Source organism: Alternaria dauci, chromosome 5 (genome assembly GCF_042100115.1).
Source record: "Alternaria dauci strain A2016 chromosome 5, whole genome shotgun sequence".
Classification (NCBI taxonomy): Eukaryota; Fungi; Ascomycota; class Dothideomycetes; order Pleosporales; family Pleosporaceae; genus Alternaria; species Alternaria dauci.
In genome coordinates, this window is record NC_091276.1 from 2,788,603 (window position 1) to 2,815,951 (window position 27,349).

The window sequence follows — 27,349 nt, forward strand, 5'->3', positions numbered from 1 at the left end:
GTCACCGAGCGACACACTACACATATCCATCGGCGGCAAAGTATCCGACCCGGACATTTTTCCTCCGCCGCCACCCCATGTCGCGCTCCACTCGTCGCGCTACTTGCAGTACTCCACTCGCCGGATACGCCAACGCGTCGAAGCGATGCGCGCGAAAATCTTCACGGAAAAACATCTTGTTGGGCAAACGAGGGGATGGCATGCAAGGAAGGCGAGGACCCACCCGCGGATATAAGCCGTGGGACGACGCTAGGATGGAAAGATTGCAGAACGATAGCCCAACGCGTATCGTAGGACTTGCATATCTAACGGCTTGAGTCACTTGTTCTTCTTTTCTTTAAATATTCTTTACGACTGGAGTAGAGTACTGCGAGGTCTTGTATCACGGCAGCACACGTCCTTGTAAATCTCCTCGTAGAAAGAGTAACTCGACACACGACTCGCTCGCCTTCTATGAGTACACAAAATGGCACACTCTTCCACATCCGCCTCAGCACCCGCTGGCCCACAGCAACCCGCCCCCGGACCTGAAAACCATGCCGTCGACGTTGAAAAAAACACAGAATACGCTTCCATCATCCCCAACCAACGCCCTCTCGCCGATGACAACAACAACAACAATCTCCACCTCCAACGCACAGTCTCGTCCATCAGCCACCACGACCTCCCAAACGTAACCTACATCCCCACCGGCGACAACGACACCATCTACACCAAATTCACCCCCCGCCGGAAAATGGTCATCGTCGCCGTCGTCTCCTTCTGCAGCTTCCTCGCGCCCATCTCCTCCACCACCGTGCTCTCTGCCGTGCCCGAGGTCGCAGACACCTTTTCCACAGACGGCTCCATCATCAACGTGTCCAACGCGCTGTACATGCTCTTCATGGGCCTGTCGCCGTGTTTCTATGGGCCCTACGGAAACATCTACGGCCGGAAATGGGTCAGCGTGTTTAGCGCAGCTCTCTTCACCGCATTCAGCATCGGCACCGCGCTGTCACCAAATCTGACATCTTTCTTCGTGTTCAGGATCCTGACTGCGTTCCAAGGCACCGCTTTCCTGGTTATTGGCTCAGCGGTCATTGGCGATATATATAAACCGACTGAGCGCGCAACAGCACTTGGCTGGTTCTTGTCTGGTACTCTGATTGGACCTGCGCTCGGTCCGTTTATTGGCGGTATTATTGTCACATTCAGATCCTGGCGCGATATCTTTTGGTTGCAGACTGCGCTCGCAGGGGCGGCGACGGTATTCTGTGCTGTCCTGCAGCCTGAAACGATTCACAAGAAACGCGCCACTGAGCTCACGGGTCTTCCATTCCGCGCACGTAGTCGCAAAATGTGGGAGTGGCTGAACCCGTTCCGTATCATCTTTCTATACCGGTACCCGAATATCTTGCTTACGGCGCTCGCGTCGGCGAGTCTTGTCTGGAACATGTACTCCCTGCTCACGCCTATTCGGTACGTTCTCAATCCGCGATTCGATCTCCAGAGCCCGCTGCAATCCGGTCTGTTTTATATCGCACCTGGCTGCGGATATCTGCTTGGTACCTTTTTTGGCGGCAGGTACGCGGATCATGTTGTCAAGACGTACATCGCGAAACGTGGACGCAGGGTGTCGGAAGACAGGTTGAGGTCTTGTGTGCTCTTTCTTGGGGTCGTGATGCCAGCGTGTATGATTGTTTACGGGTGGAGCGTGGAGAAACGCGTTGGTGGCGTTGCGCTACCCGTTATTATGATGTTTTTGCAAGGAGTGGCGCAGCTTTTTTGTTTTCCGAGCCTGAATACGTATTGTTTGGATGTCATGCAGGGGCGGAGTGCGGAGGTCGTCGCGGGCAATTATTTTATGAGGTATATGTTTGCGGCTGGGGGGTCGGCTGTGTGTTTACCGGCTGTGAGAGCGATTGGCGTGGGCTGGTTCTCGACTATCAGTGCGGGGTTTCTTGTGGCTGGGGCGGGCATGACGTATGCGACGGCGGTTTGGGGGAGGGGGTGGAGGGAGGGGATTGAGGAGAGGAAGGCGGCGAGGAAGGAGGGGGGTGGGGAGGTGTAAGGGTCGGGGCTTTGGGTTCAGAGGGACATGATTTACTTGAGTCCTACTGTCTAGACTAGTAATGCTGCGTCTCTTTTCCAGACGATGACTAGGATTTGTCGTGGACTATGCTGACCTCTTGGTTGTGGACTGGACTCGCGAGTGAGCGGTTAAGCATAGGCGAGAAGCGTTACTAAGACGGCACTACTTCGCATAGAGTAAAAAGGGGTTATTAGCCGTATGCTTTGAGAACTAGGCTAGACTTGGGTTCACAGCGGGCATTGACACACACAAAGGAACAGCGAGATGACACACTGCTATGATCATCTTCTTGAGAAACTCCACGGCGGCCTGCTGCGGCGTAGGGAATATGGGATAGATCACAATCCAGTAGGTTCCAAGAGATTAAGCACGACTGTTTTGATTTTAAAAACTACAGAAGACTCTAAAAATAGACAGTGGAGGATATTTATCCTCACCAGCGAATAGAATACTTGACAACAAATAGCATGTGCCCCCTCTAACCGCTCTAAAGCATGCAGATTGGGCTCATTCCCTGCATGTCACATCTTAGTCCCGAGCGTCTCCCAGCAACCACAAACATCATCTGACAGGGCCAATGTTCTCAACGCGCACCCTCATCCCAATCCCGCCGGCATCGACGAATGGCCCCAGCCTTGGGAGTAGAGCCTTCTCCAGGCAGATTAGCAAACCGGGTGGTCCCTGACGCATTGCCTCAAAAACTCATTAGCGGCATCGAAAGCACTCGTGCGAGGATTGCAACCACCAGCCTGGCGCTTCGACTTCGTTCCCGGGTTGCAAGCCGCAAAATTGATCCAAGGAGCGCGACGCCATGCAGCATGACCCGGGGGAAAGCCCGCGAGGCGAGGCATACCGTTGGAAAGTCTGGCCGAGTTGAACATGTTGGAAGCAAACTTAATCCGGGTTAGGCACAAAGCCACCAATGGCAATACCGCCCTCGAAGCGCGTCCACCCAATGACTTGGTCCAGCGTGAAGCCGCCCATGACTGCGTACTCCGCTTCGCCGGGATACGGACTGAATTCGCCCAGCGTGCCAGAGACTTGAATGAAGCCCGGGGACGCCGCCATCTCGTAGAGGTACCCGTTACCGCCGGGACGCGCTCTGATGAACTGGATGGCGACGGTGCGTTCGGCGGATGTGGAGACGTAGCCGTCGTTGTCTTGACTCTGCCCGTTGATGCCGAGCGCGTGGTTGTACATGCTGATGTCGAGGGGGAGTGCGGCGAGGGCGCTTACGCCTCGAGCGCGGAAACCAGCGGCGGCTCAAATGTCTGATGGAGACCGAGAGTCGCCGCGGTAGACTCTGAATTGGGCGTTGCAGAGAGTGAGTCACAGAGTGAGGGCGAGGAGGACGAGGTTGTTTTTTGCGGCGAGCATGGTGGCGATGGAGACCGTGGCAGGCCTGGAGGTGGAGAAGGAAGAGAGAAGAGGTTTTCTGAGAAGAAGGGGAATGGTCTTTGGAGATGGGAGTAGTGATCGTTGCTGTTGGATCTCTGCTGTAATGCCACTGTAGGATGAGGTCCTGTTTTATACTCAAATGCCCTTCACATTCTCACCGTCTAGCATCTCAGATTATCACCATCATCTATTGATCCGACAATTATGAGCATATGCTGCAGGCCACGCCCTGTCGTCGACCTTGTCACGAACAACAACGTACGATAATTTTTGTGGAAGATGAGGTGAGATGTCACAGCTCATGCAACGGTTAATCTCTACCAAGTCTACTATCCACAGCATCCACACTTATCGGTGCGAAAATCTTGCTCTTGTTGTTTGACCGCAACACCTGGGCTAACGCACCTAGGCATGGACTCTAGCAATCCTGTCCAGGATCCTACTTCACAACCTTCAAAAATTTGTGTGGTACTCGGTCAAACTCGATAGCTCGATGATGGTCGAGCCTTGAGTAATATGAAACCTTGCTTAGGTAGTATCTTAGCAGCTCTGCTTGTCTGCACGGCTTCATACACCGAAGATTCACGCTGAAGCAATTCTCCGAAGTAAAGCAACGAACCTGAACAATGAAACAGCTCTACTAGTTCGGGTTGTAGAGCCTTACTCAACGATGACAGGACGGCCCGTATGGAATATGGCTCCTGCGATAGCCTATGTCTCTATCGGCTTCGGCATGGTATTCTCGGGAAGCGTTACCGTGCCCATCGGCTTCTCCAATGGCTTCGGTGACTTGTGATACACTCTAGTGAGCGTCTGTCTGCACTAGTTGTGTTAGATGCACTAGCTGGAATGGGCCCGTGTACAAAAAGCAATCCAACTAGAGAACTCTTCACTAGTCTTGTCATGCGAGGTCCCGATACTCGGCCCTATCAAAGCTCGCCTTGTACGTTAGGGGTTCATCTGGGTAAGCTGCTGCGGGCGCCAGTACTATCGTGGTGATGTGGTCTGAGGGGGAGTTGTTCTTAATCTTGATAATTTAGCTTAATGCTTGATATGGATTAGTCGAATCACTAATCAGACGTTGATAAAACCGTCATCAGGCTACTCTAAGTAGTCTAGTCTTGATTTCTTCTACGGTACATAGTAGTAATCTTTAAATACAAAGCATGACCTTCTATGTATTTTGAATTTGTCCTAGCCTATCCCTCTTCTTCTTGATCAAGCAAGAACTACTACTATCCTCTTTCGAGTTGTGACATTTCACTTTCAAAATCCTACAATCATCTTCTCAACTCTCCACACTCCGCTCCGTCGCACCCAACCATCGCCAATATGAGATACCCAAAGACAGTCCTATGACACTTCCCCATATCCAGCCACGATCTCAAGAAATTAACCCACGGCTTCGAGCCAACGCAAATGGAACACCACTGGGCCTGCCGCGCAGAGACACCAGACGCGAACGGCTGTATCGTGATTCACATCTGCCGAAGCTGATCTGGCGACGAGCAACTTCGCCTTCACGTTCAGACGCCGGGGCTCGCTACTAACGTACCTGGCCAGGCTGGTCACTGGGCTGCTACTATCACCGATATCACGTGGGATAGAAGTAGCCCCGGTTTCCTGGCTACAGGGGATGAGGCCAAAGAATTTGCGGTCAGGCTTTGCCGGGGCGTGCTGGGGTGTGAGATGCGGTAGAGATGGTATGGCGGGCAGTGTGTTTTTGCCCGTCCGCGAAGGTGTTGGGTTTCTGTTCTGTGGTAATAATGAATCGTGCCCCTGGCCTGTTGCGTGGCACTTGCTGCCCAGGTGTATGTCTGTGTGAATAGAATTTAGTGTATGACTTGGGAGAAGGCTTCTTGTCTGCCGTTGAACCGCCTAGTATTGGTAAGATCGGAAGTTGAATTTGTGAATGCAAGTGATGCCGGCGGACCCGGATTCATCCACAGTTCCTACACGCAGGGAAGGTTCTGCACTTTGGTGGTGCTGAGTTGGACATGTGAGATTGTCCTTTGTACGGCTCTCAAAGTCCCTTGTTTGGATGACATCTGCGAGCATGGAGCTCGAAGAGGGTAGATGCCACACTGTCAGTGACGGCTTCGTTCGCTGCAGAAAATTCAAACAAATAAAGACTCTACCATAAACCCCCCATAAAGCTCATTTCTACCTGACTAAGAGAACCCAATGTTCACCCCCTAAGCACATTGATCCTGCCCGTGAAGTCGTTCACTAACGGGTTGTGCAACTCAGCAATCGTACTCATGCATACCGCTGCCGGATCGCCACTTGCAGCCAACATCCCAGCCCAATACTCATTCCCCGGGAACGCATTCCCATCCCACGCGTAGCTGATCACAAGCAGTTCATCTGTATCGAGCCTCTCGGCTGGATTGCGCTTGCTAAAGAGGACTTTGATGACTTGTTTCTTTGCTGCAGCAGTAACGCGTGCGATGCACGCTGCGTCGACGTCGATCCACGCAAATTCGAGCGTGGATACATTGGGCAGCGATAGTTCGGAAAGCGCGGCGGTGAAAGTGTCGATGTAAAGGGTAGGTTGTGTGTGACTGTACTGCCAGACGCCCAGGCCGAGGCCGACGACGTACGTGTAAGCCGTTTGACCTGTTTCTTGTGCGCGGTCGTTTGCTTCCAAGAGGAGCATGTCGATGGTGATGCGCATGCGCGCCATGTACATGTTCGCATCGAATGCGCCTTGGCCAGCTACCGCTACGTTTTTTGTAACACCGAAAAATGTTTCGAATAGCGCGAGCAGATCGGGATGCTGGTGCTTTCCTTCAGACGGCAGGACGTAGACAGAATCCATTCTGTCCTCTCTCTCGAACCGCGCGCCCACTAACCCAACAATCACACCGCGCTCTTGGAAAGTCCCAGGCGCACCGCGCTTCCCTCGATTGTTCCGCGCTCCGTCATTGATAAAGTAACTTTGCCCACTTACGCCCAGTAGCGACGATAACATTATCTCATCATACGAGAGGTACTCGTCCAACGTCAGATATTCGTTCTGATCTTGACCCGGCGTACCGTTGCGATCCCACTCTTTCACCCCGTTCCAAAGCGTTGTACCGTTGCGTAACAGCGTTGTATCTGATTCCCCCATGAACATGAGTGGGCGTTTAGCTACGAGGCGGGTGACCTCATCGCGCCAGGTGAAAGAGGGTGTGTACAGGGCCTTTTCGTGCGCGGAGCCGTGGGTGCGCTTGTGAGCGAGGACATCTTGGACTAGAGAAGGGAAATTGGCGTGGAGGATCACACGGACGCTCGAGGCGTCGGCTTGGATGACGTTTGGGTCGAAGTTTTTTACCTGGTTTGCTATTGTGGGAAGCTTAACGGCGAGGCGGGAATAGTCAAGGTGGAGAGTGGGTTGGTACGCTTGAAACATTGAGGCAGCCATGTCTTTCGTGTATAGCTGGTATTAATCTTTGTTCGCAGTTGGATGGATGAGGACCGAAAGGCGACGCTACACTTTCATGGAATAACGTGACACGAGAGCTAAGTTGAGATTACCTAGGTAGTGTTAGAGCTGCGTGGCGCTGTCGGTTCTAGAGGTGTGCAGTGTGGTGATGAACAAGTAAGCGCTAACTATACAGGGAGCTTGGCAATGATCTACCTACGGTAGGTAGAGCTCGTAGTCGGGCAAGGTCCGATCGGAGCGACACTCTGAAGCTATAGCGTACCGGAGATCAGATAAAACAAAACTCTAGGGTGAACCTGAAACATGCCGTACGGGCGTATGGGAGTCCCAAGGAGTCATTTCTCCACTGTGACAACGCGATTTCAACCATTGTATCATCCCATGCGTACTGAAATACATCGAATCATCGATGTTGCATTACCTGGTTCCCGCAGTCATTGGTAAGCTCTGTGCTCAAGCTACTCAGCACAATCAAAAGTATTGAGCAGGGTGCGTGGCCGTTTCTCAATCCTATTGTGCTGTACTTTCGTAGAAGGGTATACGGACAGCTAGCAGGGGGCTTATTTCATGGGCCCTGTAGTCACGTAAAAGACATCCTATTTAGGTAAGCACTTCTGGTTAGCAGACCTCTAGGAACGGCCCGATTCAGCGTATCCACATACCATAATAAGACATTGGCAGTGCTAACCTAGTGCATTGCCTTTACACGGAGAAGGGACGATCTATCATGCCGTGATCGGCCGAGAAAATCACCTGATCCATCGTTATAACAAGCAGACGAAGGCTTGGCCTATTCGTGCTTTCATTTGTGGGTGCAGCTGACGCTGCAAAAATTCTCTAGTAGTCGTTTAGAATAAGTCATCACCCCATGATAAGGGAACATCGACCGCCCCACTCTCTCCTTTCGTAACCAAGTGTGGGGTGTCCGATCTTACCTCATCACGTAGTGGTCTGCTGTTCGCCGACCTGCATCGTTGCCATTGAGATCGCGTGCTCACATACCTCACGTCGGCACCGAGCAGTCCCGAGTACCCGGGCAACATGCGGAAAGCGTGCTCTCTGTAACGCTGTCGCATCTCGTACGATGCACGGCGGCTGAACTAGCGTTCGTCATGTCTATCGATGCCCGCCTGAACGCGGGGTAGTTCCGGGCAAGGGCTGGACCATCGTGTTAGGGCTGAGCGCAGCATACATATATAGAGGCTGATGCGGCGCGCCTCATGGCGCCAGGACTAGCCTCGCTCTTTCGCGTGCGTGGACTCATATGATCCACATAGCCGTTTAAAGCCGCTTATGACGTAGCCATAGGGATGGGTGTGCATTAAGTACTCTCTTGACCACAGGGCGGATGGAGGGGAGATCAACATGTCACCCTGATGGGAATGGCAGCGACTGATCAGCTCTTGAAAATGGCGTCTGCACATGGACGTCTGGTGAATGTTTACGTCATGTGCCGTTCAGCTCAGGCATCTGGTTACTATGTGCACGGGCCCTCGCCCCTCTATCTCACCAGGCATCACTGTGAGTGGCACAACCATCGACAACACCAAGACCTGGTACTAACCTCCACCTTGGGCGGGAAAATCCGAATCCTGCATGGTTCTCCTAGATAGATGGGCCCTGGCATGACCAAAGCTGATTGCCTCTCCTCGTCATACCCACTGTCGTGGCTCCCTGCCCCTTCTACCCGCCGAGCTCATAGAATACATCGTATCCCATCTCTCCCAACACGATTTACGCCATTTGCCAACTATACAGAGGTCTTTTCGAAATCGCAATTCCTTTCCTACATCGCCATGTCAACCTCTTCATTCCACCGAGCAGCAAGCTGTGGCGCTTTCAGCCTCTTCACATCGCATGTACTTTTTTCTGCTGACAGAAGTCGTCTGATATGGTTGTGCCATTATGGAACATGTATATTTGATAGGTCGCTGTATCCATCGGCACGGGTATGGCTTGGGCCGTCGCAGAGTTAGCCGAGCTGAGGTGCAGTAGTTCGTGCCCAAGCACAACAGCGAATGGTGCCCGCACGGCAAGAGCTACGGCTGCGCGTGTGTTGCATATAGCCTTTTTGCGGAGTCAGCGGAACATCCTCCGCTCATTCCGCTCACAAAAAGAGCAGTATGGCGCTTTAAATTGAGACTCGTGCCAAACTCTCAATTGCAAATTATCTCCACGCCACACGCTGCAGTTTGCTACGATGCCGAAGCTTGACTGGTCCCGTTTCTACAACATCATCAACGGAAAGCTAGAGTCTACTTCTCAAACCCGTCATGGCATTGACCCCGCGACGGGAGATGCAGGCCCCGAGGTGCCTGTCTCGACCGCTGACGATGTAGATCGCGCAACGGCCGCTGCCCAAAAGGCCTTTGTCTCATGGGCACAGGTACCATGGGCTGAGCGCAAAAAGGCTATATTGGCCTTTGCAGATGCGCTTGAAGAGGAGAGCGAGCCATTTGTGCAGCACTTGACCAAGGAACAGGGCAAGCCTGTAAGAGCCACTTGACGCCCGCCTGCCCGCCTGTATTTTGACCGGCTGACATAACGTCTGTCACAGCTTGTGTTTGCCCGCGTCGAACTCGACATGTCAGTGCAGTGGATGCGGGAGCTTGCAAAGATAGAAATACCCGAAGAGCGCATCGACAATGGCGATAAGGAAATCGTCACGCGCTTTGTGCCTCTCGGCGTCGCCGTCGGTCTCGTGCCCTGGAACTATCCTGTGCTTATTGCAGCGGGCAAGATTGTGCCAGCGCTGATTACTGGTAACACAATGATTATCAAACCGTCTCCGTTCACGCCGGCATGTGGCTTGAAGCTTGTGGAGCTGGGTCAGAGGTTCTTCCCGCCAGGGGTCTTACAGGCGCTGTCTGGTGGTGATAATCTGGGGCCGATGCTGACGGAACATCCTGTGCCTGCGAAGATTAGTTTCACGGGCTCGACGTTTACGGGAAAGAAGGTTATGGCGAGTGCGAGTAAGACGCTGAAGCGGGTCACTCTTGAGCTGTATGTTGAAAGTCTCTTTTCTTACTGACGGGGATCTAACATGGACTTACAACTGCAGGGGAGGAAACGATCCTGCGATCGTCTTTGACGACGTGGATGTCGATCATGTCGCGCAAAAGGTGGCCGGACTGGCGTTTTTGAACTCTGGACAGGTATGTTTGGGAAAACGTCCCTCACGTGCTCTTGTCTAGTCGAATTTCCTGACCTTTGCCTGTATAGATCTGTCTCGCGCTGAAGCGTATTTTCGTGCAAGAATCCATTGCCGAAAAATTCCTCCCGGCGCTCGTCAAAGCTACAGAGAATCTCAAGGTACGAAGCTATTTCCTGTTGTATACACTACTTGTATGCTCACTACGAACAACCAGGTCGGCGCAGGCAACGAACCAGACGTATACCTCGGCCCAGTCCAAAACTCCATGCAATACGACCGCGTCAAGGGCTTCTTTGAAGACATTGACAAAGAAAACATGACTGTCGCCGTGGGCGGTAAGAACCCTAAAGACGGCCGTGGATACTTTATCACACCGACTATTATCGACCGGCCCGCAGAAACCTCGCGCATAGTTGCCGAAGAGCCATTTGGCCCCATTGTTCCATTCCTTACCTTCAAGGACGAGGAGGATGCGGTGCGCAAGGCGAATGATACAAACATGGGCCTGGGTGCAAGTGTATGGTCAAAAGATGTGGAGAGGGCGAATCGCGTTGCGAAGAGGTTAGAGGCGGGGACTGTGTGGGTTAACACGCATTTTGAACTGGATCCAAGAGTTTCGTTTGGGGGTCACAAAGAGAGTGGGGTTGGGACAGAGTGGGGCGTGGGTGGCTTGAAGTCGTATTGTAATTCTCAGACGTTGTTTTTGGGCAAAGCTTAGCTCTTTGCGGAGTTGGATCGTGTTGGAATCCAGGTTGGTTGATTGAAGAGTAATTTTTGGGTTGGTGAGGCTGCTCAAACTGGACTGGGCGGTTTACAGCAAAGGTGAAACGAAAGAGGGGGCTGTGTCTGACTTGGTAAACTGATTTCAACGTGTTGCTGTTCTTACAATCTCCAATCTCCATTCGCATTGATATACTCGAATAAATTCCTTGGAAGCCTAATCGCTGTATCATAGGGGCATACTTCTACAGCTCTATACAATCGATATTTCGACAGCCCCGGGAACAGCTATTGTTTCATACTCCAAGCAATCAAAGGATCGTGCAAAAGTGTTGCAGCGCTCACTCCAGGATAGTACAAAGCGATGCCAGTCGCTGTCTCTGGTCTTGGAATTCGCCCTCGCCCTGAGCCTCCTGAGATTCAGCATCACCTTGAAGTTTATTGTAGTCATACTGTCTCAGGAGCCCACTAGCTGAAATTGATAACCTCCCAATACGTTTGAAGGTCGCCGTGTCATCTTCAGCTGCAACAATAACGAGGCACTCGAGTGTCCAGTAGCCCCACCGATGATGCAGCAGGATGGGTAGGCAGAACATAACCTGTGCGTCAGAGGGCTTATAATCCAGTATGACGCGTGGTGAGCCATATGTTGAGTTATACAGCCGCTCCCCATCGATGTATGTATCGAAGTTCATGTCCGAACTTGACCGAAGTTCCATCTTTGTAAGGAACCCGAATAATCGAAGCACGCCATCCAGAACCTCGGAAAAATCGTCGTCTATTTTAGTGGTCACCTTGCAGCCTCTGAATTCTACCATGATATAGATGCGAATTGATGAGCTGTTGTTGAGGTGGCATTTTGTGTAGCGCTCGAGGAGGTCGTGCCAGGCGTGCCAGAACTTATAGTCATAAAGGTTAGGTATAGTTTGGTCGATCTCTGATGGGCGATGATGGTGTTCGTAAATATTGAACTGATAATTTTGCTCTTCGAAATTTGTGGTCTCAAGGTCAGCGCTCATCGTAGTGGGGAGTTCTTCGCAGACTAGATGTTCGTAACACTGCCAAAACATCTGGTTGGAGTTGAAGTGCAGGATTCTCGGAGGCAACCGTAGCTCTTGAACTACCCATGCTCTTCTCATGAGAGGCTGGTCATCGAAAGCTTCAAGCCAGATTTTTGAATGATATATCTGGACAATACCATTGGTTCGATCGTCCCAGGAGGTCTGTATTTCACAGGTTACCATGGAGCCAGCTTCACGTGTGCGAAAACATCCAGAACTGCCCTTCGCGCTAGCAGTCGCGGCAATGCTGAGGACGGCATGTTTGTAGACTTCGTACATCCTAGGTGCTTGTTCCTCCCAGTCTTTCTTCGAGTCCTGAAATATGCACAAGGAATCTATCCAGATGTGGTGCAGCCCCAAAGTCTTCGCTGTGAATATGGCATCCTGGAACGTTTGGCTGAGCATCAACGTTGAGATACCCTCAATCAGCTGGTCCTTGGTGGTATCGGTCAGCTTGAAAAATTCATCTGGCCCCCAGCAATGACTTAGGGTGGCATAGCGAGGGGCGGGTGCTATGTCCGATAATGGCTCCATTAACAAGCGGACTCGATCTTTGTCTTCTATATAGAGAAGACGCATGGCAGATGCTTTCCTAAGGCTCCGCGCTCTGACAAGCTCTGCAGCCTGACACTTGGAGTGTGTCGCAAGGCACTGCGACAACCATTTCTTCGGAGCTTCTAAGTTAGACGTAGATGTAGTCGAGAGAGGCGAGTAACTATGTTGAGTCTGATGATCTACTGTTCGACGTCAGTGAACCGGAATTGCTTTCAAATAATTGAATGGCGGGCCTACGCTGCGTTTCCCCATACGAAAATTGTACGTAATCGAGGGCTAGATGAGAGGGGAAACGAAAGTAGAACGTCTTCGATGTAAAGGTGTATGCTGTGATGCTGTGCTCACTGGCATCAGCATCATCAGAGAGAATTTCGTTCTCCAAATCTGATAGTTTTGAAAACTCTTTCCAGAGCGTCTTGCAGATGAAACAGTTCACGTTAGCTGCACGTGCGAGACTTGCAACAGAAACATGATGTGCGTTCATAGTTGCCTCTAGACTGATTTCAAAAGAGCCTTGAAATATACGCGAGCACTGATTACAAAGTGCTGGAGCCTCCGAGGCAGACATAGCTCCACCTTAATGGTATTGCGTTAGGAAGAAAGAGTACCGGTGCCGACGACTTTGAGGGAGGAAAATAGATGGAGTGGGTCAGAGTCTCAGTCGATACTGACACTCGTCCGTAGCTGCTGTTCTTCGGGGATATCATCCGTCTTCTTTCGTCCTGTCTTGATCGCTGCGCAGATTTGTTGGAGCCAGACCAGATCGTTGCCACGTGAATTTGGCTTCCAGTAGCCTCCAGGGCAGGTTCTGGTCAATGTTGGTGATACGGCTGAATGAATGGTGACGCTTAGTCCTCGAGGCGGGGTAAATAAGGTCCGTCTTATCAGTGCACATAAGACGGCAGAAGTCATGAAGAGCTGGTGTTCGTGGCTTACATATAGCGCGAAAGAAATTAGGCAGCAGTGCACTTACTATTCGCTCTCGCATAATGCGCTATCGCGTGATTTCGTGTTTACGCGTTGAAAAGGCCGTGAACAGCCATGTTCAGCGAGTCTGCAGCTCTCGTCCTCGTACCCAACCCGAGGTCCATATACAATCTCTACATTGTTTTCTATAGACTCAACACGCAAAATGTCTCCACGCGCCCTATCTACCCACCCCTCTCTCCGCTACGTCTCCACAGCCTTCGGCGGCATATTCCTAACAATTGGCCTAACCTACCTATTCTCGCCCCGCCGCGGCTATGAGCTCTTCGGCTTCAGCGCTGCCCCCAGCACACCGGCCGCCTGGTCTCAACCCGAGTGGGCGCTGATAGAGCGCATTATGGTTCTATACGGTGCGAAGGACGTGTTCGTGGGTGTTGCCATCTTAGCGGCGACGTGGAGCGGAAATCGGAGGATCGCGGGGTTGTTGCTGGTTGCGGCCGGGGCGTGTGCTGGCGTGGATGGGTGGGTCGTGGGGAAGGAAGCGGGGGGAGGGGAGTGGAACCATTGGGGGTATGGGAGTGTGATGGCTGGGTGGGGAGCGGTTATGATGGGCGTGCTGGGTTGAAGAGGTGATGGGACGGTGGAGGCATCTTGAGGCTTACGGACTAGGACAAGGGTAGGGAGGTTTTAATGAGTGCCTGCGAAATTGCGCTACATGACAATGTGGATGCGAAAAAGCGGCTTTACACTCTCGTGGGTTGATGGATTGTTACAACGAAAATAGACCCTTGACTCTCCCACGTGCAGTCGCGTGTCTTTAGCGCGACTTCGGGACGGCGCGTCATGACAGCCGCGTTGCGGCCCACATGTCTTTGACAAGAACCACACATGAACATTAGCAATGACCGATATCTGGAGCGGCGACATTTTGCTGCCAGATAATGATACCGTCAGAGGTACACGTGATCGCTTTTCCGGGTATACCGCGGCTAACATGCTCCAGACATCAGCCTTGCGTCGCAAAACCTCGCGTCTTCACTAGCCCTTCCCGCCACGCCTCTACACTTCCTCGCAACCGTCGATACTTCCAAGATACCGCTTTATCTTGCCGCTGGCCCCAGTCTCGATGTATGGACAACAGAAGAAGCAACTCAGGCTTGGTTCGAGGCGATACTGCTGAGCAATCCCCCGCCTGCAGAAGCACCCAGCCACGATGCAAAACAGTGGTGGCAGCTTGCGCGCTCGCAGTCGCCAATTGGCGTTCTCGTGCAAGTTGAAAGACCTGAGGGAGAAGATGCGCATCAGCCACGAGTGACTGAGATACTTTTCTATGGCACAATTGCTGCTCTGGTCACAAGTGGGCTACCAACACCCCCGTCCTCTTCGTCTTATGTCGACAATGCGCACGGCGAGATTCTGCCTGAGCTTCAAGTACACGCTCTGCCACTATCGTCCGATTTGCTGCATACTACTATTGACATTCCGAGCGACACCGAACCGCAATTCCTCCCGCCACTACGCGACTCCCACGTCCACCCAAAATCACCGAAACGCAACCGCGACCTCTTCGAAGAGGCCACTATACAGTACAAGAAAGCACGAGGCCGAGGTGGACGCGCAGTATCCGCAGCTGCAGCACGTGTTAGCGAATCGCAGAACGTATACACCCATCGCAAATCGTCCCTCTCCATCGATACAAAAGCCTCGCCCTATCCAGACTCCAGACCGCCGTCTGCTTCCGACCACTTATCCCGACCTACATCGCGCCGCATCTCCCGATCGCCAAGCATCTCGTCCGATACCAGACCGCTGAGTCGGAAGGGATTGCCGGAATCCCATGCTCGACGGAGCAATTTGTCACAGGTTGCCACAGTCCCGATACAGCCCGAAGAGCCAACAACAGAGTCGCGCAACAAAGATGCACTTGTGAAAGTGGTCATGGCTGCGATGCGCATGCATGGACTGCAGCAGCGGAAACAGAACAGATCGCGTCGCGCCTCTGCCGCTGGTGCAGAAGAAAGCCAGCAGCTGAGTGAGGCGGCGGCGGCTGAAGAGGCTGCAAGGGACGACGAATACAAACTCATCTACCACCAGACCTACAAAGGCGCTGCACTGGCACTGGTAAGTCACACGCTCCCTTCTACATACGCATTTCTCGAGATTCCACCTAACCATCTCCAGCGCAAACACATGTCCACCCTCCCCTTACATGCCACACCCGATAAGATGCGCGACATCGTCGAAAAGCTGCTCACGCTCTTCCTCTCCGATCCGCTCGCCGAACCAGAACCGGTACCGATACCTATAGAATCCGTAGCGACACCTGGCGACAAGTCGAGGATTGGGCTTTTCGGATCTGCGCATGGTCACGCTAGTCCTTTTGATTTGCCGAGTACGCAGAGAAGGCCGGGTATGATGCGGGCTGTGACTGATAGTCATGTGTATACGGGAAGCCCCGTGAGTAAGAAGAGGGTTATGACGAGCATAGGGGACACGCTGGGTGTGCCGGAGTGAGGTGCTGTGCCACTGCGGAACGCCGGATGAGCCGACGCAGCACAGCGGGTATCGATGACGGATCATCGCGCGATTAAGACATGGGTCGTCGAAGTATCGCGCGATATTTCGAGACATCGCTTCTGCATGTTTCCCTTCTCGGCACCGCTTGCCACTCGTGTTACGATCAGTCAGCATCATCAACCCACCGAAAGCGGAAGTCGTTAAAGTTAATGCTACAACGACATACCCGACGCGCAGGACCAAATTACGTGCCCCTGGAGTAAAATATCACGAATACGGACGGCGAGGTATACCGCAGGAAGCGACCTCAACCCACAGTTGCCTCACGTGTTGCAACATTGAGTGGGTTCTGTAACATCGTATGCCATGTCACCCTCGGAACCACAAGAGCTACAATATAGCGACAGTAGCGTTAATTCCGATAAACAAACCTCTATAAAGCCCTGCGACCGTACCTCCAACCCAGCATCAAATCCAGCAATACACTTCCAAACACCCACTCCATTCACACACACTTCACCAAAGCACCATGCGTACCACCATCCCCGCCCTCGCCCTGCTCGCCACCGGCGCTTCCGCAGCAGCAATTCCCTGGACCTGGGACGTCACCGGCTTCTCCAGCATCTGCAGCGCGGCCATATGCCGCTACTCGTTCAACGTGTCTGCTCCCACAGGACCCTCCGGCCAGCCCTCTTTCGACGCCAGTTTCTGTTCTGGTACCAGTGTACAGGGCGGATATAAAGCATGCAGTGTAGTAGGCGTTGATGTACCGGCCAATGTCCAGACGCAGGAGTTCAATCAGGGGTTCGATATTGGCGCGATTGTTAGTGTGCGGTACACGTTTACGCAGTGAGTATAGATCAAAGGATGATGTGGGTGCGGGGGAGGGAAGCTGATTCGTGACAGGGGTGATGTGACGTATACGTATACGGGTAATAACTCGGTTGCGCATACTGGTCTGGGTCCGGCGGTGGAGTTCCAGATTATTCCTACGGAGGTTACTGCGGTGGCTTAGAGAGATGGGGATTCATCACGCATGGGGATGCGAGGGGGTTGGTTGGATGAGAGTGCTTGGCGGGATGGGTAGTCTTTCACGGAAAAGCTAAGCAGAAATATCATGTGTATGTGCTATCGGTGTATGTTCACATCATGTGTTTTGGTTCCGTTGAAGCGTGTGAAAGCCGGAAATCCTCGAGAGCCGTCAGGATAAAACGTGAAAGTGGTTGATATTAGCATTACTGATTAGTGACATACTATCTCACTGGTTCTTTGCCTTCTGCCGAGAAATTAAGTGAAGTTCAGGCGGCACTATCGAAGACAGTACTGGTGGCATTTCGACGTCTTCCGGGATCCTGAACAAGCGCATACAAAGGACGATGCGGCTGAAAGACGGCGACGCAGTCAAGACTGCGGCCGGAACGCTCAACAACAAGCTTATAGTAAGCATAAAGAGCCTGCCGCGTCGGAAATCATCCAGAGTAAGTATCGCGCCTGCGAGACCAACGCCGATCAAAGTTGGCAGCCAAAGGCTTCGGAAGCCATCTCGCCAACTGAGGCCGATACGATCGCGATTTTGGCCGTCCCAGGCAAATGAACTATTGATAAAAGAACCAAAGACCTGCGCAGATATTACCATACTCATGGCGGGAGCGACAATGACCGCATAGGAAAAATGGGTACAACAGGAGACGACCCAACGGAGGGCGTCTCCAAAGCTTCTAACGCACTTGGTTGCTATGTAGAAATCACCAGCAATCCTGGACAAGGATGCCAAGACAATGGCCAGCGGTTGAGAGTAGACTTCGAGATATTCCATATCGCGAGCTTTATCCCCGGATATTGCCGATTTGATGAGAACTGCAAAGGTCACCACAGTCCAAGCGACCGGGCCCAGATAGGAACATAAAATATGGCATATTTGGACGCGATCAAAGAAGTCGAGACCAGGCTGGTTGAACAAAGCAAGATACTGAATGGTGCCCCGGCACCAGCGAATATCGCGGCGCATATGATCGATGAGAGTAGGAAGGTTTGCTTCGTAGCTTCCATGCTGTACGGGCAGCAGCCGGACCTCGTAGCCGGCGCGGCCCATGAACTTGGATTCGATAACGTCGTGGCTAAGAATGTGGCCCCTGAGCGGCGGTCTTTCGGTAAGAAATGGCAGTTTGCAGTGGTCTCGAAATGCCTCGGTGCGGATCGTTGCGTTGTGGCCCCAGTAGATCGCACGATCTCCGTACCACCAGCTCAGTCCTGTGTTGTGGATATGCCTGGTGAAGAAGTTCATGATACGGTTGAAGCCACTTGTCGACGGTGTGTTGCCAAACTGGGTTTGGATGATGCCGATTCGCGGATTGTTCTCCATACTAGAGACTAGCCGTACTAGTAAGTCCCCGCTCATGGTGCTGTCCGAGTCGAGGGGAACGAAGAATTCGTCGCCTTCGGAATGGCGCTCGACATAATCGAAAGCGTTACCAGCTTTGAAACCGATATTTTCGCTGCGGCGGCGGTAGAATGCCGTTCGGTACGTGCCTATGCTCAGGCCATCTTTGATCTTCTCGAATCCTTCCTCTTCCATGCGTATGATATCCGGGTAGGTAGTGTCGCTTAGCAAGACGAATCTGAAGTTTCCAAGGCGACCCGTCTGAGACAAGCTATCGTGGATAGCAAGCAGGCGATCGAGTACTGGACCCGGGTCCTCGTTGCGCATGTAAATAGTAAGTGCAGTTGTCGAACGCAGTTCTGGAAGCGGACCGTGGGCGTCGAAATATGGAAATATGGATTTTTCTGCATTCCCAAATGTCATGATACAAAGGCCAATGATGCTGGTCCAGAGATCAACGACAAAGGAGACGGAGCCGAGGAGAATGCAGATGATCAGGAAGACCTCGAAAGGGCTGATGCCGCCTGGTCTTAGTAGCACAAAGCTGTTCCACATGACTAGGAATAATGTTGCGGTTTGAAGGCCCAGGGCCAGCAATTGACGCCGCGTGACTCCATGCGCGTGATTGGAGATGGGAATATTACTCATGTGGTTTAACTTCTAGTTCGAACTTCTTGCGCCTGTGGTGTAATGAACTTGTGGAGACAGAACGTATCGTGAGGAAGAACTGAAGTTGGGAGTAGCGAGAGACGACTTTTCTTACTTCATGAAAAGAGCTGACAGAATATGAGGATTGAGATACACTAGTCGAAATGAATGGGAGATTCGTTTCACGGACGAAACGACCACCGAGCATACCTAATGATTAGTAGTTAAGTTGCGCATTGTCTTCGACCAGATGAAAGATTGCCGACCAGCTATTGCGAATTATTTTCGCCATTCAGATTGATCACCACGCGTCCCGAGTTGTGGTGTTCTAGAATCTCCACTCTTCTTTCACGACCATGCTTGGCCTCTGGCACATCCGACGTAGCCGCGATGTGGCGCAATGTCGGAGGTTTGCTGCTGTCTTGAATCCGTTCAGACGATCGAAAGGTAAGTTGTATCGAACGTCAGACTCGTCCTGTGTTTTAACTCAGCAACTATCTACCGTGTACCGTGTAGTAGTTGTTCGCACCAGGACGGCAGTCATACGTCATGAGAGCAGACCGCCTCGAGGAGCCCCTGAACCTGGACCATTTTACACCGTTGTAGACAACGGTATAATTTCGTCGATATTTGGCTCGTGTTCCGTTAGTGCTGATGTCTGGAGCATTCGGGTAAACTACCTGGTCGGGATACGAGATCGTGGCTGGGGTCTGTGTCCCTCCAGCTGGTGCATATTTGCAATGCCAAAAAGATCTTATGTTGTTGTTCGCTATAGTATTTCTGTAACATAGTCATATACTTTACTATCGAAGGTTTACAGATATGAACAAAGCGCCGGGTAGCGATGCGTGCTCAAGACGAGTTCATCGCGACGCCTTGTGGATTACTCAGTGACGATCGACGATAGGGGTTGCCAAGGTGGATTGCGTATACTCGGCTAGCATTCCATTTGTACAAATACCGTGTTCGCACTCTTGTGATATCTCAAGCTCTGACGCGAGTCGACAAGCTTTTCTTGGGAGTATTAATACACGCTATGCTATCAGGGTCGCTAAACTGTACCTCATGACGGGAAAGTACGCCGGTACGATCCGAAAAATGCAAGTATGTGCCCTGCTGTGGTGTTCACATATACCGATTGGTCCATGTCGTAGGTAATGAATCGTCCATCGCCAGGTTCAATCCTGTTGCAAGGAAGTGACGAACGACTGGGGTGACAGAGTTCACCACGACAAGCCACGGAAATCTCTATTCGCACGATTTTCGTTGCTTTGCCCATTTATTTTGTTATCCAAAACGTGTCTTCTAAAAAATAGTACATCGATCTTTCGTTGTTTGAGCAAGAACGGCGAAGGTTGCGTTGAACAGATCGGGATCCATAAGGTATCGATCGAACGATTGTGGACAGGAGAACTTTTCGCCTGCAACTTACACAAGTATGCTCCTGAACAAATTCTGGCGACCGCTAACGGATGTCCAGGAGTGTTGAGACGGTTGGATAGTGGTCCAATCTGCATCAGATTTGGCCTATTTTGCTTGCTACGCACGTCCACAGGGTCGAACATCAGATCTGGATGTCGGCCGATGACCATGCCCCGTTGCAGGTAAGTGTGAAGGTACTGCGAGTTGATGGAACGTACCTAACCTATAATAGACGGATGATCGCCGTCTATAGTTCCATACCAGTAATCAGCCGTCATAGCCCGGCCGGCTAGGGAGGGTCCCGCTATGCGTCTGAGAAAGACGTTGCAAAGTCGCTGAGAGTACGTGGATGGCGCTGGTTGTGAACGGAGCTAGATTACGCGTCTTTGAAGCAGGATAACAGGTATCAAGAGATTTTCGAGCCGACATTGCGACAAAACCAGCGCTAGCCTATATCGGGAGGTTCCACTCTTACTATCGCCCTTGCCACAGACCATTTGATTGTTGTGACTTTAGAAACTCGGGTGGCAGTCCAATAGGTCTCACCAAGGTGTGGGTGCTGCTAGGGAGGAAATCAAGAGCTGTGGGAGTGCAGATAAGGGAGCAGCCATGAGGGAAGACGATGTCGACGGAAATGAGTTGCCGACATGGCTCGTGCATCGGAATGTTCCGAGAAAAATCAAAACTTCAAGCTTCCCCATCTCACCACTTCACGTCCAACGCTCATCCACCTTTGGCTAATCGAGTCCGCCGACCATGGCGCCGCAAGTAACGGTCTTGTTCTCATCGCCCATCTTTGAACAAAAGTTGGGCTGGATCAATGATCTGATTCAACAAAATGAGTCGTGAAGTGCTAGCTTTCTCTACCGATGTCTTTGGTCTATCACCTTATCACCATCCCGTCATATTTTCAAAACATCCACCAGACAGGGCCCCAACGCTTGGCTCTGGGACCATTCGAAGTCCAACATGTGTCACCCATCAGATTCTCAGATAGGCAACTTCGACCTAGCCATGCCAGTCAGTAAGCCGTTCACCTTCAACTTCCACCACAGCCATAACTCCTTTATCGGCGTACGGTCCCGATGTCGAAACGTCCTCCCTTCCGCCTTTTGTGGAACGAAACTCAGCTGCTCTCCTTGTGAAAAGCGCCCGACGTGGTCTATGCAGCGGTCTATCGACATCTCCAGGCACCTAGTGTACAGCGTTTCCTCGTTATCGCCGGGCAAAATTGGCGGAAAGACCTTCTCCAGGACGTCACCTCCGTCCAAACTCGACGTCAGCTGATGCAGCGTTGATGCGATCTTATCAACTGCGCCATCATACAGTGCGAAGAAGATGCAGTGGTTTCCTTTGTATTCAGGAAGATGGCCCGTGTGCATATTGATCATCAGTCCCGCACGCGCAGTCAGTTTTTTGCCGATGTATTTTGTCCCGGAGACAATGGTCAGCTCGGGCTTCCACTCTTCCACTGCGTTCCATACGCCACGAGAGTTGACACTCTCAACGACGAGGTTCGGTTCAGCCAAGACATGATCTCGCGGTATAAGACGATCGAAGTAGGCTTTGCGCTGGCGATCATGACCGAAGATTTGGCGGCGAAGCCCGTGATACTTCTGCCAGAACGCATCAACGAAGCGGCGCTTCTTCACAAGCTGGTGGAATTGTCCATAGCTTGTCTCCTGAATGCAATGGTAGCCGGGAAATGCCTGCTCCAGACGATAGCGAAGGTAACGATGTTGGGGGCCATCCGAACAGAGAAGGAGCAGTTTCAATGGCTGCCGGGTCTTGGCACCTGAACTATTCTGGAGTTGCAAACTGTTGCATGGAGCCTGAAACTTCGTGGTCTCAGCGGGACGTAATTTGCCGCGATCAGGATGGAAAAGTACATGAATAGGATCTTCCTCGCCCAGCAATGATCGCAACACTGCATGCGCCACAGCGGGTGCCTGTGCGAAGCCTCCCGTGTTGTTGCCTCCAGTAATGATAAGCTGGCCGCCAGCAGCGGTGGAAATTCTTTCGAAAAGCCCGAGGCCTGTAGGTGTGAAAGGACGCACGCAGAACTTACGGTGTCCACCTGGGTACATGGCCATCGGGCCACGATTCCTCGCCGCGGCATAGTTCTGTGGAAAGTAGATACGTGCAACTTCCTCCAGCTCGGCGTAAAGAGCGTCCATTTCTGGCGAGTTCGGTGCTGGGCGATCTAGGCCGACGTACCCGTAACCACCTCCAAAGATGAGGATGTCTTCGCCGGTTTCAGGGTCACTAGCTACGGTGATGTTGATGTCTTCTACCTTGTGGCCACGTCGGTGAATCTTGATGGAATTCTGCATCTTCGGGTGAAGGTTGGGGATTTGCAACCATATTCCCAGCACGCCATGGACCAAGTTCTCCGAGATCGTTCCGTCCAAGAGATCGTTCTTTGTTGTGCCAGGACTTATCACGAAGTGGTCAGCTTCCAAATCTCCCTTCCCTGACTTCAGCATGGTCACCTCGCCTTGAGGATTGCGCTGGATGCTCTGAACTTCGCAGTTCCATTCGAACGTCACACCCAGGTCAGCGATGTGGTGCATCAACTTTGCCATGAATAGGTGGATGTTCACTGTGAATCCGTCCACGATGATGGCTCCTGCAAGATGATCTGATTCGGCTGCGATGCGAAAGCCAGGGTATCTTCCCAGGAAATCTTCAGGAGAAGGGACTTGGAGCAGCGCACCAAGCCTACCGTTGAGTTTGATGGATGACTCCAAGGCGACTGGCTCCACATACATGCGTATGATGTCCTTGTGGAAACCGACATCATCGAACAGATCAGGACTGGTATCCATGAGTTCTTTCCAGATCTTTCCGGACTCACAGTTCACCTCGTGAATATTTTTCTTGAAGGTCTCTGCCATCCAACTCGGAATGCGTTCAAAAGCGTCAACCCAAACTTGTTCTTTGCTGGAAAAGTCCTTGGGCAACTTCACACTCCACCCACCATCGCGGACACTCTTCCGGAATATCGGCTGCATGTCCTGGTAAATGTCGCTGCCCTGCTCATTGTAGTTGTCGGCTTCAGTGTTGGTGAACATGCGAGCATTGTGGCCGCCGCTTGTAACGCCTAGGCGAGTCCAGTCCTTGAGTTGGCAAAGGCGAGGATCCGGTCCCTGGTCCACGACTCGCACCCGGTAGCCACGCATAGCCAGGAGCTGCGCGGTCATCAGGTTCATGATGCCCGCGCCAACGAGTAGGACAGTGTTCTTCTTGGCATGGAAATTCGTTCTGTTGATATTGGCTCGAAGATCTCCGGTATTGGCGCGCGCTCGGGCATAAAGCATCTCTGCATCTCGAAGGACCGATATCTCCCACTCCTTTGTCGAGGCGTTGGGATCTTGCTCGGAAAACTTGGCAATTTGAGCCACACGGCCATTGGCATATTCCTGTAGGCGAGGGATGCTAGTGGCATCTCGCACTAGCATCGACTTGGGTATATGACAAGCTTGGGCGAGCCAGCTGTCCATAAGGTCACTGGTCACTTCATCGCCATTGCATATCCAAACGTCGACTGTCTCTCGACTGGTCAACGGAATGGAAAGATCAGAGCTGGCGTCTTTGAAGACGGCGTAACTGAGCTGGTCCTTGCCAGAAAAGAGGGAGCGAAGTCTAACAGTGAGAAGAAACTTCATCATGAGTGCCGTGAGTACCTGGTGCTCGAGAGTTTTTGAAAAGAGATATAGGCGAGGTTCTCTAGCCAGGACAAGATTATAGAACCTTTTGAGATATGCTCAATCGGCCTATATAGTATATCAGGAAGATTGAGAGATCCACCACACACACACCGCCCTGGCTGTGTGAACAGAACTTTCCTCGCATCTAAGCGAAGCTGTACGTCTTTGCAACTCACTATGCATCTCGAACTTAGTGTGAGAGGCAGAACACACGACCAAAAACAAAGATATCGAAGGCATCATTCAAGTCGTTCCAGGTAACGCCGTCTGGCGTTGTATACAATCACTAGTAGTGCGGGTCTACCTCCCCCACACAAGAGTGTGTGTGTGGATAAGTCACCAACACCTAGTGACTAACCCTTCTTTTTCTGGCGACGACAGCGAGCGCTTAACTATATCCAGGAAATGGGCTTTTTCTGAAATGGTGTTCAGTTCGTATGGAGGGGTACCCGCAAAGGCTAGCGAGGCTGCCTTAGCTTGCTGCAGCTTACCGAAGTCTAACGCAGGGCTCGGCCCGGCGGGTGGAACCGGGGGATATAGAGGAAATGTGTTCACTCCACTTGTCACCATGAACCCTCGGTAACAAGGGAAGTATAGTTGCCTTCAAATTCCACTATTGTCTACCCTGTGATCTGCAATACTGATCGATATTGCGAGTCGTACCCTCAGGTGGTAATGCACCTACTACCAGCAGAAGGTTTTCAGTCGCTTCACTAAGCCACCCGGGCTTGAGGATGCTGTTACATAAATTCTTGGTTTTGGTGGCTGGCAACCACACCACCCTGCATGTCGGCTTCTTTACCGTTCATGGCTCATTTGACCACCAACAAGAAAGAAGAGTATGCCGGGCGTCCGGCTCCACGCAAGTCTTTCCATCAACTCGGGTATTATCGCCTGTCAGATACCCAGTCACTAGCCGACATGGCTCGCCATAACGCGTAGTTGCGATGGGCCTTTATACAGCCTCACCTTCTGTACACAACCTGATATCCTACGTCTAGTACCTGTTGCCGAAAATTCGGAGTGTGCCTGTTCATGGCGCAGCAAGAAACTTAAAGGCGTACCTCTCTCTAGCTCTGCCGAACGAATATTATAGCCCCGTTCAGCAGCTGCATGGCTAGCTCTGCTGCAGCAAGACAGCGAGCCGCCTACTCAACACCCTTCCTCCGGACCGAGATGTTCCTACAAAGCTATACGACTTCACCGTTCAATATACCCAGGCCAGTTGTCTAGATTCCACCTTGCCACAACGGTGATTCGATCGAACCACACAGTCCGCACTCCATGCGCACACCGCCATCCTACAATAAACACTATAGGTAAGCTAAAGCACGGTTTCATGTCAGTCATTCCGTCTAGTTCCCGGTTATGCACGTAACACGGCTTTCAAAGGGATAGGGCGGAGTGCGGGAACCCACGCATCCACATCGTTCGGTTCCACTTCGATGCCGTTTGACACTGGCATCGAGCAGTCATGCCATAACTATAAGACATGATCAACTAAAGAGGTGGTAACATGCAACTAAGTTGCTCACGATTGATGCGCAGTTCACGAGTGTCAAGTTCGAGCCCGATCGCGTTCTGATCGCCCAGGCAGACAGGCCGCGTACGGTTCGTAGGAGTGGTTCCACACCCCGGTCCAGTTTTGCTTCGAGCCTGCACCTCGCAGTCCTTCGTCTCCTTTGTCGCTTTCAATGTCCTTGATCTCGCATACCGAGTTCAGTCCTTCAATTGGTGCAATGCGACAAGGTACCTCGCACGCGTTGCGATCTTTCCAATCAGTGCCTTGACGCGCGATGTCAGATATCGATCTCATCTGCAAGCAGACAATGGGGTCGTTTTTCGCATGCACGTCAGGGTCGGATGCATTCTGCATGTCACTGTGCGACATGTGGGTACTTGGTCGCCTTTACGATGCAGCCACTTCAAGCACGCAACCCTACCAACTGCACACATGTACAACCAACCGCTGGTCACCGAAGACCAGTTTTACTTTTTCGTTCCGGTCGTTAGCACTTGAGGACAATAGACGCAACCATGATGCAGATGTGGTGGATGACCAGCTGGCAGCTTGGCACTCTAGATACACTGGTGGAAATGTCTTTCGTGTTCACTGTGGGGGGACTCGCAATCACGTCGCATACTCGTGAGTTCAGTCACAGGCATAGCCAGTCACGTCTTTCGATTCGCGAACCCGAGCACTGGCGGTTCAAAATCCGTCCCCCTTTGATTGCTGCTCTACTAATTACACCTCTCGCCTTTTTTGACTTGCTCGTTAAAAGTCCCAACGAGTATAGCTAACATATGACAAGAATTTACAACAATCGCGTCGCGGTTCGATATCTGGGTCCCACAAAACGATCGCGACGTCACATAACCCCACACGGCTACAGTTTTGAAGCAGTTGCCTGCTAAATCAAGATTTTGTTTTGCTTTTCCTAAAAACTCAGCATCTAGCAAAGCCAATTTTATGTTCTTTTTGCAGCGGCCACATCGCTTGCCATCTTCAATAACGCATCTTTTTCGCCGAACTCAATGACCTTCTTCACTTTGGACCCATCCTCATTAAAGTACAAAAACCAAGCAGCTTCAGAAGAGTACGTCTCTCCACTGCTCCTCACATACACATCGGCTTTGGATGTAAAAGCGGCCCGGCGCGCCTCCACATCGATGACCAAGTTCGACATGATGTTATCCTTGAAGTTCAATATCCTGATATCGTTTTCAAAGAGGCCTTGAAAAGTGGTCGTGTCGAAGAAAGCGTCCGCCGCAAGCTCAAAAGCTTTGGGTACAGTCGCCGGGAGTAAATGACGTGTGCAGTCAAATGTAACGTCGCGATTAATGATCGATGCGTCGCCATGAGCTGCGCCTTCTTCGAATGCCAACAAGAAGGCACGAGCTGTGATCTCGATTCGCTCTCGGAGAGGTGTTGCAGATGGAACTGAAGCCATGTTGAGATTGCAAATATATTGTTGAGTATCAAAGGTTTTGTTGACAATGCTGTTGGCTAGAAAGTCGAGACAATGTTTGCACATTGGGTTGTGATTACTCCTTGCTGATACGTCCTATAAATATACCATATTCACCCATTCGACGATTCTGCTTTACGGCGTTAGATGGTATCTCCTACACTTAACACCGTTCTTGGCATGATGCTTTACCAACAAGAAATTTTCGCCTAACGTTAGGTAAAGCGGAGTCCTTGGAAGATCTACTACTAGCGGGGATGACATTTTCTCCCGTTCTTACCTAGCGCGTCTCAGCCCCGGTGCCTCGCCGGCCATACTCGCGGTCTAGCTTTGGCTCCACCGGATGACATTGTCGCTCTCTTTAGCCTAGCTCGCAGTTCGGTGTCC

General features: G+C 51.7%; 8 protein-coding genes across 8 annotated transcripts; 4 read left to right on the plus strand and 4 right to left on the minus strand.

Annotated features, from left to right (window-relative positions):
- Nucleotides 1-466: 466 nt before the first annotated feature.
- ACET3X_006340 (uncharacterized protein) lies at nucleotides 467-2,716 on the plus strand (the record flags this gene model as incomplete). The annotated part of the gene is made up of 2 exons (XM_069452541.1): nucleotides 467-1,563; nucleotides 2,572-2,716. The coding sequence occupies 2 exons, from the start codon at nucleotides 467-469 to the stop codon at nucleotides 2,714-2,716; spliced, it is 1,242 nt and encodes a 413-aa protein (XP_069306700.1).
- Nucleotides 2,717-2,965: 249 nt separating this feature from the next.
- Nucleotides 2,966-3,448, minus strand: ACET3X_006341 (uncharacterized protein; the record flags this gene model as incomplete). Its single annotated transcript, XM_069452542.1, has 2 exons — nucleotides 2,966-3,272; nucleotides 3,405-3,448. The coding sequence occupies 2 exons, from the start codon at nucleotides 3,446-3,448 to the stop codon at nucleotides 2,966-2,968; spliced, it is 351 nt and encodes a 116-aa protein (XP_069306701.1).
- Nucleotides 3,449-4,640: 1,192 nt separating this feature from the next.
- Nucleotides 4,641-7,496, minus strand: ACET3X_006342 (uncharacterized protein). Its single transcript, XM_069452543.1, has one exon. The coding sequence runs from the start codon at nucleotides 6,876-6,878 to the stop codon at nucleotides 5,658-5,660; it is 1,221 nt and encodes a 406-aa protein (XP_069306702.1). The 5' UTR covers nucleotides 6,879-7,496; the 3' UTR covers nucleotides 4,641-5,657.
- A 1,603-nt stretch (nucleotides 7,497-9,099) lies between these two features.
- Nucleotides 9,100-10,771, plus strand: ACET3X_006343 (uncharacterized protein; the record flags this gene model as incomplete). The annotated part of the gene is made up of 5 exons (XM_069452544.1): nucleotides 9,100-9,390; nucleotides 9,457-9,902; nucleotides 9,961-10,054; nucleotides 10,122-10,211; nucleotides 10,268-10,771. 5 exons carry the CDS (start codon nucleotides 9,100-9,102, stop codon nucleotides 10,769-10,771), a joined length of 1,425 nt encoding a protein of 474 aa, XP_069306703.1.
- Nucleotides 10,772-14,217: 3,446 nt separating this feature from the next.
- ACET3X_006344 (uncharacterized protein) lies at nucleotides 14,218-15,830 on the plus strand (the record flags this gene model as incomplete). Its single annotated transcript, XM_069452546.1, has 3 exons — nucleotides 14,218-14,272; nucleotides 14,320-15,437; nucleotides 15,498-15,830. 3 exons carry the CDS (start codon nucleotides 14,218-14,220, stop codon nucleotides 15,828-15,830), a joined length of 1,506 nt encoding a protein of 501 aa, XP_069306704.1.
- A 484-nt stretch (nucleotides 15,831-16,314) lies between these two features.
- Nucleotides 16,315-16,962, plus strand: ACET3X_006345 (uncharacterized protein). Its single transcript, XM_069452547.1, has 2 exons — nucleotides 16,315-16,682; nucleotides 16,740-16,962. Exons 1-2 carry the CDS (start codon nucleotides 16,363-16,365, stop codon nucleotides 16,846-16,848), a joined length of 429 nt encoding a protein of 142 aa, XP_069306705.1. The 5' UTR covers nucleotides 16,315-16,362; the 3' UTR covers nucleotides 16,849-16,962.
- Nucleotides 16,963-17,131: 169 nt separating this feature from the next.
- On the minus strand, nucleotides 17,132-18,768 carry ACET3X_006346 (uncharacterized protein; the record flags this gene model as incomplete). Its single annotated transcript, XM_069452548.1, has 2 exons — nucleotides 17,132-17,141; nucleotides 17,561-18,768. The coding sequence occupies 2 exons, from the start codon at nucleotides 18,766-18,768 to the stop codon at nucleotides 17,132-17,134; spliced, it is 1,218 nt and encodes a 405-aa protein (XP_069306706.1).
- A 2,504-nt stretch (nucleotides 18,769-21,272) lies between these two features.
- ACET3X_006347 (uncharacterized protein) lies at nucleotides 21,273-23,954 on the minus strand (the record flags this gene model as incomplete). The annotated part of the gene is made up of 1 exon (XM_069452549.1): nucleotides 21,273-23,954. The coding sequence occupies one exon, from the start codon at nucleotides 23,952-23,954 to the stop codon at nucleotides 21,273-21,275; it is 2,682 nt and encodes an 893-aa protein (XP_069306707.1).
- Nucleotides 23,955-27,349: the final 3,395 nt, after the last annotated feature.

Excerpts from the sequence above, each read along its gene's own strand:
- ACET3X_006342 (XM_069452543.1), bottom strand. The coding sequence starts at position 6,878 with ATGGCTGCCTCAATGTTTCAAGCGTACCAACCCACTCTCCACCTTGAC.
- ACET3X_006345 (XM_069452547.1), top strand. The coding sequence starts at position 16,363 with ATGCGTACCACCATCCCCGCCCTCGCCCTGCTCGCCACCGGCGCTTCC. Across the intron at positions 16,683-16,739 it reads GTGCGGTACACGTTTACGCA|GGGTGATGTGACGTATACGT; the intron begins GTGAGTATAGAT and ends GATTCGTGACAG.